This window comes from Acomys minous (genome assembly GCF_964271855.1).
Source record: "Acomys minous genome assembly, chromosome: 5".
In the NCBI taxonomy this organism is placed as follows: domain Eukaryota; kingdom Metazoa; phylum Chordata; class Mammalia; order Rodentia; family Muridae; genus Acomys; species Acomys minous.
In genome coordinates, this window is record NC_140494.1 from 31,442,972 (window position 1) to 31,458,471 (window position 15,500).

At 40.8% G+C, this 15,500-nt stretch overlaps 2 protein-coding genes across 2 annotated transcripts in view; both read left to right on the forward strand.

Moving 5' to 3' along the window:
* The window catches only part of LOC311597541 (cathepsin M-like), a gene marked incomplete at its 3' end in the record, with an annotated part of 107,048 nt that overhangs the window by 46,465 nt on the left and 45,083 nt on the right, over window positions 1-15,500 (forward strand). The window lies entirely within an intron of this gene.
* Window positions 3,658-7,634, forward strand: LOC311597540 (cathepsin 7-like; the record flags this gene model as incomplete). The annotated part of the gene is made up of 6 exons (XM_084781732.1): window positions 3,658-3,783; window positions 4,273-4,419; window positions 5,062-5,290; window positions 5,725-5,883; window positions 6,481-6,598; window positions 7,535-7,634. 6 exons carry the CDS (start codon window positions 3,658-3,660, stop codon window positions 7,632-7,634), a joined length of 879 nt encoding a protein of 292 aa, XP_084637858.1.

Sequence of the window (15,500 nt, forward strand, 5' to 3'; positions counted from 1 at the left end):
AAGTAAACCTGACTGCATAGAGGTTGATGTCGGAAACTGTCTTGTTCGCTGTATGTTGGGGATGCCCACAGACAGCAGATCAGGACCCCCCTCCTCCTCAAAAAGACATCTTGACAGGCCAATGTGGCCCCAGGAGGATCAGGTCAATGCTTCCCCCCTCTAGTTAATGCCTGCTCCCTCCAGGGACCCAAGCTCACCTGTATATTATGGATCCATCTACCTCCTTTTCTAATAAAGAGAGGAAGGAGAAGATGTTGGGGACGGGCTGCATGGCCAATGTTCAACCATCTTGTCAGCCTATTTCTCCAGTGCAGGGGGGACAACCTACCAGGCATTCTCTGTGCCACTTGCTCAAAATTTAATGAATAAGGGGGAATTGTGGAGAGCCACAGATAGCAGTGCCCCCTGCTGCTTCCCCAGCACAATGCGCCCCTTATGCGCATGTGCAATGCGCCTTTGAGCGAGCCCCTTATGCGCATGCCTGAAGGCATAGTGTGAGGTGGCATGATCCGAACAAGGCATAGCGTGAGGTGGCGTGATCCAAACGCACCAATCAAGAGCGACAACGTGGCAGTCTCTGATAGTATTAAGCACACTATAAAGGTTCTGTGGGAGCTTTTCCCGAGGTCACTCTGGTAGTCCAGGTTCCTGAATAAACTGCGGCAAGAAGAGTTCCCGGTGTTGGTGTCGTTCCTGCTGGTCGGGGGCGGCATCGACATGAAGAGTTGCTAGAAATGATTTCTCTGCCATGTCTCTTATTTTTAATATGGGATTTAAGGAGACATAATGAGTTACCCAGTGTTCTCATATGTTTACATATGGGCTTCTATAACTTGTACAACCACTACTCACAGGGCTCAGACTTCAGTGGATGTCAGTACTAACCTAGGGACTTGAGAGAACCCATATGTCTGGATGCAATTTCCTACAGTTCTGGTTGAGTAGGTCTTGGATAGATTTAAGAACCAGCTTTCCTAGCAAGATCTCAGGGATGGTATTGCCACTGACAATGACCTCACATGAAAAAAAACTGTGCATAGATAATAAATTGCCTTATATGACCAAACTTATTGGTGAAAGTTTTCACTGTAGAGGAAGGGTGGTCCTAGTTACCTTCCCAATGTAGTGTAATAATGTCAAGGTAGGCCACACTAGAGCATTTTAGAAAGGGCAGGTGGGCTTTGGATCCTTCAAGCTTATTCCTTGTTCACACTTGAATCTGGAGGGCATCTGAGAAGATCCCTAAGTCTGTTTAAGCACAAGGGCATGGTTTGATGAATGTGCTCACTCATCTGGTGCTGTGTTGGGTAAAAAAATAATCTAAGACAGCTGATGCCTAAAAAGAACAGTGACACTCACTAGGTCATAACTAGGAACATATTTAGAAATGTATTGGTTGAGTTTAAATTTTGTGTAACTTTGTTAGTGTAGGGTTTAGGGTGGATAGGTGTATTATATTTCTTCTGTGATTCAAGGAAGCAACTAAATGATACAGTGAATGGAAAAACAGAATATGGTGTGTCCATGTACTAGAAAAATCACATAACCTAGGTTAGTAAGATATTTTGACAGTAGCTACTGGAGGCTAAATTATTTCTTAATGATCATTCTTTCATACTAGCACAGTGGAAATTAAGTTCAACATGAAAATGGTGAGGTAACACTCAACCTACGGTGTCAGGTAAATTTTTAAACAAAGAAATCAAGGTGAGGGTCACTGAAATTGAGGACAGGATTTAGAGGCTCATTGTTCAATGAGGTCACATTTCCCGAAAGCTGATTAAATCTTCCCGGAGATCTACTTGGTGTTGTTTGCACAACAATGATGGTGTCCCTAAGGCCACTGAGATTTACATCTAAAATTTTAAACATCAGAAATTTCAGGTGATAGATATGTTACTGAATGACATGACTGACAGGTCTGTTGTTACTGTCTGATGAGTGTTCAATTTAATGTGAAGCAAAGGAATGCCAGGCAGTTTGAGACTGCAAGTACCAGGACATTCATTTCCCTCTTTAGCTTTGGTCTCGAACAACATTTCCCTCTATGGAGACAGCCATCCAACTTTAGGCTTTTGAGATCTAGCTTTGTTCCTCCTAACGCTGTAACAATGTATTCCAAGGTCCATGTTCTTAATGGACCCCAATATAGTTCTGAATTAAACATGAAACACAAGACCAGAATATTCTGACTGAGCCCACTCCATGATGGCAACCCAAACCTCTTATTTTAAAATAAGTGCTAGGCTGAAATCTTACATCACTTTTCCCGGAACTTCTCATGAGCATTTTGAGCTACTATTGAGATAAAATGACAAGCTATTATGTGATCCAGGGCATGAAGCTTGATTCCCTAACTTCTTGTGTGCATGTCTACAAGTTCAACTCCACACAGTTCACTCAGGCAGTCCACACCCATCCCTTCAGGTCAGATTTGATCAGATCTCAGTCGGAGCCTGGAGGTCCAATCCAGTCACCTGATAAGTCAATCAGAAGAAGGAAAGACTGGGAAGGCTGACTAGCAGAGACTTGAGATTTAAAACCTGAGGAAGGTGTTGCTGAGCCGGATCCTGAGACCTCTGAAGAGCTGTGGAGTGCACGGAGGCAGCAGTGATCACCAAGGTGAGACCCTGACTCTGCTAAGGCAGAAAGGGAAGCTATGAGAACCTCCTTGGAGAATCAGGCAGAGATCCAGGAACAAGAATATGTTAACCTTCACATCCTTGCTCTGTGGGGGCAGAAGAGGGTAGAAAAGCCAGAGAGGAAGCAGACACTTCCAGGTTTGTATAGGTTCAATTCAGGGGAAGTCTAGTTCTGTCCAGAGAGAGTGACAGCTGATACATGAACACCATGGATGGGTTCATTTCCTTCTGAGCCAACAGAAGTCATTGTATTGTACACCGCCCCAAGATAAATGCCTCCTTTTTATGATTGGCATGGTCAGAAGGAGTAATAGGTGGTGTGTCATTTGTCTGTTCTTATAGGGAGTGTGCTGAAGAGATCCAGCTGGGCTTGATCCTGGGATTTCAGGGTGTCTTTGTCTAGTACGCCACCATCATCATGGTGTCTCCAGTTTCCAGTGGCTTTTCGATTTGAACGTTTCCTCATTGAGTTAATGAGTGTGTGGAAAAACCCAGTGGTTGGATAGAGTACTAGACATTTTGGTTTTCCTAATATTTTCTAAGCTGGACAGTCCAGAATGTTTTTACTCAAGAGAGAGTGTTTCAAAGAAAGCCATATTCTGCTCTGTATTTAAAAGGTGTATGATACAATGTAATGTCAGCTTCTGGGGAAACTTTGTATATAGAATAAGATTTTTGGATCATTAAAAGTCCTCAGTTAACATAAAAGTCCCTAGTTATGTGGTTATTGACTTTTTTTTTTATGTCCATGGTCATCTTTCTGGTCATGTAAATTTGCAGTACACAGCAGTTTTCTTTTCTACAATTCTGCCCACATGGTATGCAATTTTATTTAAAAAGTAATTGTCATCCTTAGTATCTCTACTCCAAACTAATATTTAGTCATTTCCAAAATCTTTAAGTAAATATTTGGGAGAGTAATTGGAATATATTTATCCAGCATGGATGGCTTAATTTCTCAAGAGAGTTGATGTGGTCTAATATTCATTTTCTTTACTCTCTAGGCGCTTGAGTCATGACACCAGCTGTCTTCCTGGCCATCCTGTGCTTAGGAGTGGCCACAGCTGCTCCATTTCCTGATTACAGTTTAGATGCTGACTGGGAAGATTGGAATAAGAGCAATGAGAATGCATACAGCCCAGTAGGTCACATGGACACACAAAGAAGTCCCTCCTAGAGCATGCTCATTAATGTGGGGGTTCACAGATTATCAAAGAGGCCACCCCTACCTGAGGTATTAATGTAACATGGGGTGAACACAAGGTGGCCACTGTCTGTGTTCACAGGGTGTTGAGCATGGCATAGTTTGCTGTCCTGAGAGCCCTCTCTATGACTTCTATACATCTGTAGCAGCAAGTCCACTTGGTCAGCTATGGCAGAGGTATAATGAGGAGTAAATTCCATCTATTATGTATATTTCCAGGAGGAAGAAAAACAGAAGAGAACATTATGGGAAGAAATTATGAAAATGATCAAACTGCACAATAGGGTGAATGAACCGGGGATAAACAACATCACTGTAGAAATGAATGGATTTGGTAACACGGTGAGTCTGACTCAAATTGTTTTATACACTTCCACTTTTACCTTTTGTTGTTAAAATGGAGTCCTGATGTACTTTTCTTTGAAGACTACTGAAGAAATGGAGAAAATGACGAATGATAGTTTAGCTCTGACTCTAAGAAAAGGGAAACACATCCAGAAACGTGGAGATGTCAAAATCCCCAAAACTTTGGATTGGAGAAGGGAAGGCTTTGTGACTCCTGTGAGAAGCCAGGTATGACAGCATCACATGGATGCATTCCTCAGCTACTGGGGATGCAACAAAGTATTGACATGTCTGTGTTATTTGACTGTTGTATGACATATTCACTAAACACCTTTATGTAACTTGATGCCACAGGTACTATCCTTAGTATTCTGTTGCTAGTAACAAATATTTCTTTGTTCTCCTGAGGAGTGAGAAAGCCCTACTGAATGCTGTAGCAATTGTAGGAACCTTACATGATTGTCATTTCCACACATTACTTATTCTTAAACTTCCGCTTAGTGATCACATTATATTTCCCTCTAGACTTAATATCTTCCATTAATGATATTTATCACACCTGCTCTCCAGCAGATCATGGCCTTAGCCTTATGTAGATGTGTGTGTGTGTGTGTGTGTGTGTGTGTGTGTGTGTGTGTGTGTGTCTGTGTGTCTGTGTGTCTGTGTGTGTTCATGTGACTACCCACTAGAGCATGAGACATCTCCCCATGGAGACTGACCCTTCTTACCTAGGCATTTATCAAACTCTGATCCTTCATTTTCTGATAAAGTACTTAACTACTCGAGTTATTGTTGCAGTGAGTAGGGTTTTTTTTTGTTTTTTGTTTTTTTTTTGGTTTTGTAGATAATGAGCTTTTCTTCCCTTCTCAGGGCGCATGTGGTGCATGTTGGGCTTTTGCAGTGGCCGGTGCCATAGAAGGACAGCTGTTCAAGAAAACAGGCAAACTGACCCCACTGAGTGTTCAGAACCTAGTGGACTGCTCCAGAACTTTTGGCACTAATGGCTGTAGGGGTGGGAAACTTTATAGTGCCTTCCAATATGTGAAGAACAATGGTGGTCTGGAGGCTGAGGCAACCTATCCATACCAAGCCACGGTGAGTGGGCTTCCTGTTCTGTCATTTCAGTTCAGCTGGTGCAAGAAAAATGGCAGAAATGATCCATTGTCTTCAGAGCTCACATTGAATGTAGGCTTTCCCTGCACACCAACAGTGCCACCGTTACAGTCCCTGACATGGCATCATTGTCTGCTTCTGTGCACATGGAGCATCTGCAAAGCTTCTCACATATAATACAGTCCTGTACCTTGAAAATTTATCACGGATAGGAAGAGCTATGGGGGGTCATTAAAGACATGAGAACTGATTTTCATTTCCCAGTCTCCTAGTAGCATTTCATATCCTGGGATGGTTTACAACAGCCCGGAAGAGGGGTTGCCCTATTGCAAGGCACAGAGTGTTGATGTTTTGATTCATGCTTTCCAGACTGTAGATGGAAGTAACCAAGTTTCTTACCTCTTTACCTTTTAAAGGAAGGAAATTGCAGGTACAGTCGTGAACGTTCTGTTGTTAAGGTCACTCGCTTTTTGGTTGTCCCAAGGAATGAAGAAGCCCTATTGAATGCTTTAGTAACTACTGGGCCCATTGCTGTTGGAATTGATGCTGAACATGAATCTTTTAAAAAATATACAGGAGGTAAGCATGTTCTTTCACTATTATTGAAGAATGCTTGTGATCCTTTGGGAAATGCCAGGTTGGTGCTCTATTATTGTATAAAATTCCATATGAATATTAGACTATGTAAATTTTGCCCTTGTCCCTGAAATTATCATGTGTGTTGTTTCGTTGTGACATGACATCCCAATGCATGTGAGTATTTTATTATTTATCATTGTTTAGCTTTATTTACTCCACCTTTCCCACTTGGTGAATCTTAGGATATGGAATAATTATCTTTCTAGAATTAAATTCTAAAGAGCACCTCAAATTAAGTGCCTATATTTAGCTATTATTTACCAGAGTGAGATTATACTAATGAAAGCACAGGGTGTGAAAACTTCATCTGACTTACATGGATATAGGGAAGTGTTCCTCAATGTATTTATCCCCATTTTCATTTCTTTTTATATCTTGTTTAGAGCTTATGCCAGGATTTCTGTCAATAATAATGTTGTTTTTTTTTTACTGGAATTTCTGTCATTCCAATGTAATTAGAAAATGCCTCACTTACAGTTGTTGACCATGGTCACTACCAGGTTCCTGAGCCTTCATGCCCTTGATCTTATTTTTCAGGTATATATCATGAACCAAAATGCAGAAGTAATTCTCCCAGCCATTCTGTGCTGTTGGTTGGCTTTGGCTATGAAGGCCAAGAATCAGAGGGCAAGAAATACTGGCTGATAAAAAACAGGTATAAATAATGAAAATAATTCGTACTTTAAGCTTCAAAGGAAGATTGTGTTTGGACTTGGACTTTAGATACAAGTCATAGAAAGCACTGTTATAATTAATTTTCCATTTTTCTGCATAAATGAATGTGTTGTGTGTGTATGTATGTTTTGTGTGTATTTGTGTATAGACCTGATATTGACCTCAGTTGTCTTCCTGAGTTGTTCTCCTCCTTATGAATTGAGGTGGTGAATGTCACTGATACTAGAGTTTTCTACTTTGGGTAGTGTGCTTATCTAGTTTCTTACAGTAATGTCCTGACATCTGCAATTACAACTTGTCTGCAATGACCTCTGAGCTTAAAAAAGTTACTTTCCTTTATTGGTAAGTGTGGGTATCATTACAAGTGAATGCTCTGTGTGGGCAGCACCCCATGCAGACCAGAAGAAGGCATCACATTTTTTTTTTATCTCTAGTTACAGGGTATCTTGAGCTCACTGACATGGGTGCTAGGTAGAAACTATTGTCCTGTAGTCGGACTCCAAATGTTCCTAAGGACTGAGCCATACCTTCAGCCTAATTTGGCTTTAAGTGGGACTTGGACTCTAGCTCTAGACCTCACTCTTGTGTGATCAGGCTTTACTCTCTAAAATTTTTTTTATGCCTGGAACAACCAGTATATAATATATAGTCAAAGAGTTTGGATTCTGGTTTCTTTGGGGACCAATATAACTTTGTGTCATTGATTTCTTGTTCGTAATTTGTTATTTCTGAACAACCTGTGGGTGGAAAGATGTCCTACTTTTTCCTGCTGAAAATTTTACTACCCTCTGTGAGATAACTCTGGCTTTTCTGATGACATCTCTTGGTCTCTGGCTCAATGCTTATGTGCAGATTTATTGTAACAGTCTCCTCTGCTGTGTCTTTTCTTCTAAATGGAAAACCTTATTTCTTTCAGCCATGGTGAACAATGGGGAGAAAACGGATACATGAAGATTCCCAGAGACCAGAACAACTACTGTGGAATTGCTTCCTATGCTATGTACCCTGTATTGTGAGCTGCCGTGGTAACAGGGTAGGGAAGGGTATCACAAACATAATAACCTCAACCTCTTTAATGTAGCCAGCCCCTGTTGTGTGTAAAAGATGCTTAAGTCATTAGAAAGCCAGGGTAAGATGTGAATTCTCTGATAGGATTACTCTAGTAAGTCATGGCCATTGCTATAAATGATGCTCTGCACTGATTTGTATCCAAACTCCTGCAATCATTTGATTTTAATTTTTTTGCTGCACTAAATGATGTCCTCAAAGAATGAAAGTGAAATTCAAATAAAGCATCTAGAACCTATTTTTATGAGGTGATATTTTTATGATCAAATACATCTTGAAGACAGAACTAAGTGTGGTGCTAGTGTTCTAGGAGAAAGAGTGGGTGGCTCTCCTGTGATGGATCTCTGTCATTATTGCTTGTGGTTTGTGCACAGAGTTCGATCGGTATACTAGCAATCCTTCTCTGAAAGACTATATGAAAACATCTGTATTTGGTATTATTAGTTGACACAAATTCACTCAGTTTTAATTCCTCGCTACTCTGTGGAGTGTGATGTTACTGCTGTTCCCACTGCATTGCTTTGAGTTGTGACTTTTTTCCTGCACCAGTATTGTACTAGCTTCCCTGTGACTGTGATATAGAAATCAAGGTGACCATATCTGCAGTCATAGAAATAAACATCTAGAAGTTTCAGTGTTCAGTATGCCGAGTGCTGACATAATCATTTCAATACAGGCTTTTCCATTCACAGTCCTTTTTTAGTATTGTCCACAGTTAGTGAGCCTTGAGTTTATCTATCTGATGCACTTGACCTTAACATAGGTATTTGTGTTTAGAAAAATAGCACATACACAATACTATATACCTATTCATTAGCTATATACTATGTAGTGCTGTGTGCAGGCATTAAAATGTATTCTCAATTCATAATAATTTGCTGGCATATCAGATTTCATTTCCAGTGCTTGACTTCATCGATTGGCTTTTGGGTCTCATAACATTATCTGCATGAACATCATGTAGGGAAAAGTCTGGGCTGTGGTCTTCTGTACATCTAGATTGACGAGTAGGTCTATCTAGCCAGAATCCTCTTCACCCCATGCTTCTTAATAGTTTTATATGTATTAATAGTTCTATATGAGCTTCAGTCTGCTCCTTGCTGTAAGATTTACCTATCCATCTACACATGAAATGGGGCACAGTCTCCATTGTGTTAAAGACTCTATACAAACAACTCCTGTAGCTATACCCCATTCTTTGATAAGTCTTACAAAGAATGATTTAATAATTTCCATGGCACAATTCTCCTTAAACTGTAACCCCCGGCCTTTTCTTTTTCTTTTTGCAAAGTACTAGGGAAGCAAGCACCATATATGGAGACTATCTTCTTAGTAAGCCTGAATTCTCAATTCCTACAACTGCATGATTTGTAGTTTATTTGTTTATTTTTTTCTGGTACCTTGTGGCCTTAGAATTTAGTTGGAAAAATCAAATGATTAATGCCAAATTTTGATAAACCATGCAGGCAATAAAACTAAGCATTCATTTCTGAGCTCAGATAGCCAAATATTTCCACAAAAAGAGAATAAATGTCTATGCTACTAGATGGTTTGGCCCTATTCATTTGAGCACCCTGATTTTGTTGCATTCAGGAAGTGTTAAATGCCTATGGATGTAGCCAAGAAGCAGCTGACTGCTCTTGGATATTGGCTCCTTAGTTATGAATCCCAGGGCTTTCACCAGGGACTTTTATGTCCAGGAAAATGAATATATTGTTCTCAGTGTTATTGTGTTGTTCTTTTGGTCGATTCATGCAAATACATCAGGATACTTCCTCCCTTGAGAGTGGAATGGCTTGAGTTCTATTAGAAGAGGAATAATTAATTCAGAATCTTGAGATGTCCCCTGGGTAGTTAGCATGATTAGGATTGTCCCTTGTGGTGCACTTGCACAATTTGCCATTCACAATGGCTCCCATTTGTGGGAGACTCTAAGGTAAAGCCTATCTGACAGGATTGGTGGCCACCAAGGTACTCCCAGTAGCTATTATGGTTCACTTGGGAGTTCTGTAATTAATTAGTGGGTATAGGAAATGGAAATTTGGAGACAATGAGGAAATCTGCAATGCACCCTTCATATAGATAGCCAATTGTGTTTGAGACCTTTTTGTCTTGTTGTCTACAACAACTTAGAGATTGAATGGAGTGACCTTAAGAGAGTACTTAGTGGCTTAGTTGAGTTTCACCTTTGAAGGTCCATGGTCTTATTTCATTTCCTACACAATTATTTACAGTGTGAAGGTCCCTCTCACGTTATTGGGAAGAGTTTGAGTAATTATTTAGCCTACCTTAAAGTCTGTATCTCATGTGGATTAACTGCTAGCAGGCTGTCAAGGCCTCATCAGAGTTCTGAGAGGTCCATCATTAAAGACTATGTTGGGACGAGAAAGCCAGAGAGTAATTATAGTGATATGCCCAATGAAGAAAGCAATGCCTAACCTGTGTGACTTACTCATGTGAATTTATTTGACTCAGGAGGGATTAAACTTAAAGACTAGTATGGGGTCCCTTAATGACTCACAGGAAGAGCTGAGCATAGTAATTGGTGGTTCACTGTTATATCAGAGGTTAATAGAAGGGCCTCTGAATTGTGTAGCTTTCCCATATCTCATTATAAACAAGTGCAAGCTTGCTTGGATGGCAAACCCCAGGGAAGATCCTTGGTTAGTAACTGATTCTGTGGTGTCTCAGAAAGAAGTCCATTCATCATTGCGGGTTCCATGACAGCCTGGACCACAGGCTCAGCTACTCCTGAAGAGACAGAGATTCAGAATTGGTATGGTTTCTAACTCACAGGAATTCTCTACTGTCCTAAGAGTCTAGGGACTTGGGAAGGCCCATGTAGTTCTGGCCTGCTCAGGCCCCAACGTTCTTGTTCCTCTGGCAAGATGAAGGAGAGAGGTAATGTTGGTTTCCATAGTTTGTCCTTGCCTTATAATACTTTGTACCTTCTATGAGCTGGAAAACATCAAAAAACGCTTTTTAAATCTATTCTTTGTGAGTTTCTCAATTGCACTAATCTCCCCAGACCTTTGTAACTGCCCTCTGCCCTTGCAACCTCCCTGCAGACATAAAATAAAAATAAATAAATAAAAAATAAACAAAACAAAACAAAGCATACAAATATCTTGTGAAAGCTGTAGTGTGTCCCACAGTACACCCTTTTGTCCACACAGCTTTCCCTGCTTTGTTGCAATGAGTCACTGACCTGGTTAGAAGCCTCTGGCTTCTGCTGCATCATCAATATTGGATCCTCACTGGGACTCCGCTCAGGTATCCTGTTGTTACCCTGTGTCATGAAGATCTGGCAACGCTGGAAAGCAGGGATAGCCTTTTGACATGCTTCAGCAGTTCATAGACGGGGTAGCTGTTGGAGTGGGCTAACTCAAAGCCATGGATCTGGGCCCGGGTGGTAGCTGATTTGGTCAGCCACTCAACTCTCTAGCACCTGCACCGCCAGGGCAAGGTCTCCAGCACTTCCCCAGGTACCTTACTCAAATGCTATAGCCAGGTGAGGGGTTGAGCCAGCTCTCCCTACTCTTATATCCTCATAGGGCTGGCTCCCAGCCCTACTGTGATGCCCATATGGGGCGCAGGATCTTTTCTCCTGAATACTGCTGCTGGAGTGGGAGAAGGCCAGCTCTCCCACTCTCAGGATCACAGGGCAACTCCCCTGTGTCTATGTCACCTCATGGCAGATGAGCTCTTCTGGGCTCATGCCCTCTAAGCTGGTTTACCCTTTCTCTGTTATGAGGGCCAGCTTTATTGTGCTGCCCAAGTGAGGTACAGAATCTAATCATCTGAGTTTTGCAGCTAGTGAAGGGAAGGGCCATCTCTCTGATTCTCATGACCCTAAGGTCAGCTTTTTCATCTTTGTTCTTCATATCAATGTGGATGGCTTCATTGTGGTTGGGACATTACCTGCCCTCTCTTCTTTGTCCTAAGCAGTGAGGTACTTCTTCCTTTTTGTCTATTTGGTTAACACTAACCTCCTATTTTAAGGTGTTAGGGTATTTTCTAGTGCAATATCCCATCTCCCCAGGCTAATTCACATACCTGGTTTAGGTGCTCAAGTAATATGGCAAATTGATCTGGGTTATTGGTGTTATTCCCCAGGTAATTTTGATTCCTTTAATTCTCCCAGTGGAAAGGAGATGTATATAGACCACCAACATCCCACATGTCTTTTCTGTAGGCACATTACTGTCAGGGAACATCCCTTCAGGGTAGGAATGTAGATGAATCTCTTACTAGTATGCCCTTTGAATAATAGACATAGGCTCCTCCTGAGCAGAAGAAATTTGAAATTTCTGGAAGTCAGAATTGATGTCTGAAGATCTCTCATTGAGCGATGACATCTTGTAAAAGGAGGAGTCCCTTTCTATTCATTGGCTTTCCTTTTCAGAACCTTATCCACTCTACAGCTAAAGCTCAAGAATCCACCCTTCAGTTTTTGGTTAATTCTGGATTGGGTTCAGAGGTCAGAGAAGACTTGATCTTATTTTCAGCATATCTGAGGGCTTCCCTTTGAGGTACAGAATACACCAAATTGTATGATGGCTCTGTTTAAGACTGCCATCTGGTGAGCATTTTTAAACCAGATGATGTTCACAGGTTTTAAGACATAGGTTTTAAAAAAAGAACAAGACATGTTTTCTAGGCACCTCAGTGTCTAGGTCTCTGCTGGTTTGCTTCTCCCAGTAATATATACAGAAAGGCTGCTCTGACCAATGTGGTTGAGGCGCGGGGGGGGGGGGGAGGGCAGTGAGTGTTATCCAGTTTAATGACCTTGGGATGAGTTCCGAAGATGGATATGGTTTGAGGAATGTAATTTCTCTAGACCATTATCCTGATTCTTGCTGCTTTTTCTGGTATCCCAGATATATATGATGCCTCTATTACAGAAAGTATATCAATCCTTCTTGACTTTTTATGTAGAAGGATGGGTCAAAGTAAGGCTAGCTTAGTGTAGGTGAGAAAGAGTTTCTCTATAGAATGAGTTAGAAACATTTTTATTTGTCTAATGAAAATTTGGTAACTTTCAACACATGCAGAGGGGAACTGCATCCCAGTTTATATCAATAAAGGTATTAAAGAATTAAGTATTAAAGGTATTAAGTAATAAAAAAAAGTACCAGGCTCTTGAATGGACACAATATCTGAGATTTATTGGCTGACCTGGGGGGATAGGGAAGGACCATGATACCCCAGTGAAATATGTTTGAAAATTTCTGCTTGGGGTCTTATTGGTCCCTTGTCCCTTCTTTCAGGCTTCAAAAGGACAGACAAAGATGGAGGTATAATTGACAAACAAGAAACCAAAATTACTTTCTGTCTCAGGTTTGGTGGTCTTTTTTTTCTTATGTTTCTCTATAGAATATAATCTTTTGTTGTCAGTTACAGTGTGTTCTCACTTCTCTATGAAATGTTATTGTTTTGTCTCTGTGCAAGTTAGTGCAAGTTGACACACTTCGCAGTACATAAAATAACTCATTTTCTTCATTCAAAACTTTTCCTTCATCCACATGGAGTAGAGGCCTCCCTCCTTCCAACACCCAAGTCAGGGGTTATCCTTAACAGTAAGAGATTACACTATGGTGCAAGCCAGGGTTTTGTCAGTAGGGAGTACTTAATCACTGCCCAATAGACATGGTTTTGCTGCTTAATATTACCACTAAATAGTTTAGAATGCTTAAATATTTTTACACATTTTAACAAAGGAAATTAATGACCCTTTTTATTTTGATTCAAACAGGCAGAGTGAAAATTGAAACACAGACAACATTCCAGAGAAACTTCATTTATGAATCCAAGAATAATTATAAAAGCAATCTCCTATGGGTAAAATTCATCTCCTTGCAGCCAACAGTTAGTAACAAATTCTAGGAAATCATCCATGTTAACTCATGCCTGACTCTCACTAGAGTATTTCTGTAAGGTCTATTTGAAATAATTCTTTTCCCCTCCCATACACAGATATTGGAGTTGGGTGTGGTGTCTGAGGAAAGAACTTCCTTGTTAGAGAGAGAAAAGAAAAGAAGTAATTAGCCTATTCATAGATCAGGCTGTGTTTGGATGAGTGTCTTCATTTTCACGGACTTATAGAGAGGCCAGGATAAGGTAACTCTAGTTCCTCCCCATTTTGTCTTGGTATGTACTGAACTTGAGTGTGTCCAGAACAGCCTTCCAAAATATGACCACACAATGAGTCCATCATGGGGCTGGAAAGGTAGCTCAGGATTTATGAGCACATATTGCTCTTTAAAAAGGTACAAGTTAAATTTCCATCACTCACATAAGGCATTTCACAACCACCTATAACTAAAGCTCTAGGAGGATCTACCACCTCTGAGCTCTGATCTCGGTGTGCACTGGCACACACAGTCTGTCTGTCTGTCTGTCTGTCTGTCTGTCTATCTGTCTGTCTGTCTGTCTCTCTCTCTCTCTCTCTCTCTCTCTCTCTCTCTCTCTCTCTCTCTCACACACACACACACACACACACTCCCTTCACACACACCCTTTCATAATCACACTCACACACACATGCATGCACGCGCGCGCACACACATACACACACAGTTAATAGCAAGAAAGACAAAATTACTTCACTTAGACTGTCTTTGCTGAGATCAAAGCACATGTCTCACAGTACAACATGCAAAGGAACTCACTACCCATGGAACAATGGGAATTTGAGCCAGAGCCTGATTCTGCCTGCAAGATTGGTATTCTATGTTTGGGGTATGGGATGCTTCCACTTTCTTCTCTGGATTGCTAGGTTGGGGTTAATATATTAGACAGTTTGGAGAAGTCATTCCACTGGGAATTGTTTGCAACATAGGAGTCCAGTAACAGGAGATTTGAATTTATCATGGAATGCTTTCTGCCAGTCAGAGAAGGCAGAAGTCTGTGCCATGGTGACCACAAATACAGAAAATCATCATCTCTTTATAAGTGTTTTTATTTTAGTTTGTGTTTATTTGTATTTTGAGTATATGTATTATGTATTTTGATCACATTTCACCCCACCCTAACTCCTTCCCATAACACACTTCTAACCCTCCCTAAATTGTTCTTTTCATTTCTTGAAATAAGAAAAAAAAAAACACGGAACCAAACCAAACCAAAACCAGCACACACAAAAAATAAAGTAGTTTAGTTTGTGTTGCCTAACCATTCCTGAGCATCACCTCGGCTTGAGAGTGTGTGTGTTTGATCTACTTAATGTTACTCCATGAAGAAAACTGACTTCCCCTCTTTCCAGTTGCAAATTGCTTCTTGTTAAGGAGTGCGACCTTGTGTCCACGTTCCTATTTCTATGCTGTGATTTTATGTGACTTGAGCTTGTGCAGGATTGTACATGATGTCACAGCCAGTGTGAGTTCACATGTGCATCATCCCTGACATGTCTGAAAATTCAGGATCCATGGAGCTGTCAATCAACTCTGGCTTTTGTAAGTTTCCCACCTCCTCTTTTGCATAGGTTTCTGAGACTTGTGTGGTGGGCTGCTATGAAGAAAGCCCACAAGAGCTGATTTCTCCAGCCTTTCAATGGTCTGAACATTATCCAGGTCTAGAAGATGACCAAATAAAATACTTTAATTGATGTAAAGCAACAGCAACAACAACAACAACAACCAATTCACCCCCCAAAAACCAAAACCAAAATCCATTCTTCTACCTAAGACCTTGTTTCTTGACTGTGGGGAGTAACAGCGAGCTACATGTTTCCTCTGATACCTCAGCTGAATTGTTTCAGTCTTAGGGAGTAATTTTAGGCTTCTTGAATGTGCATCTACAAAACACTTAAGATA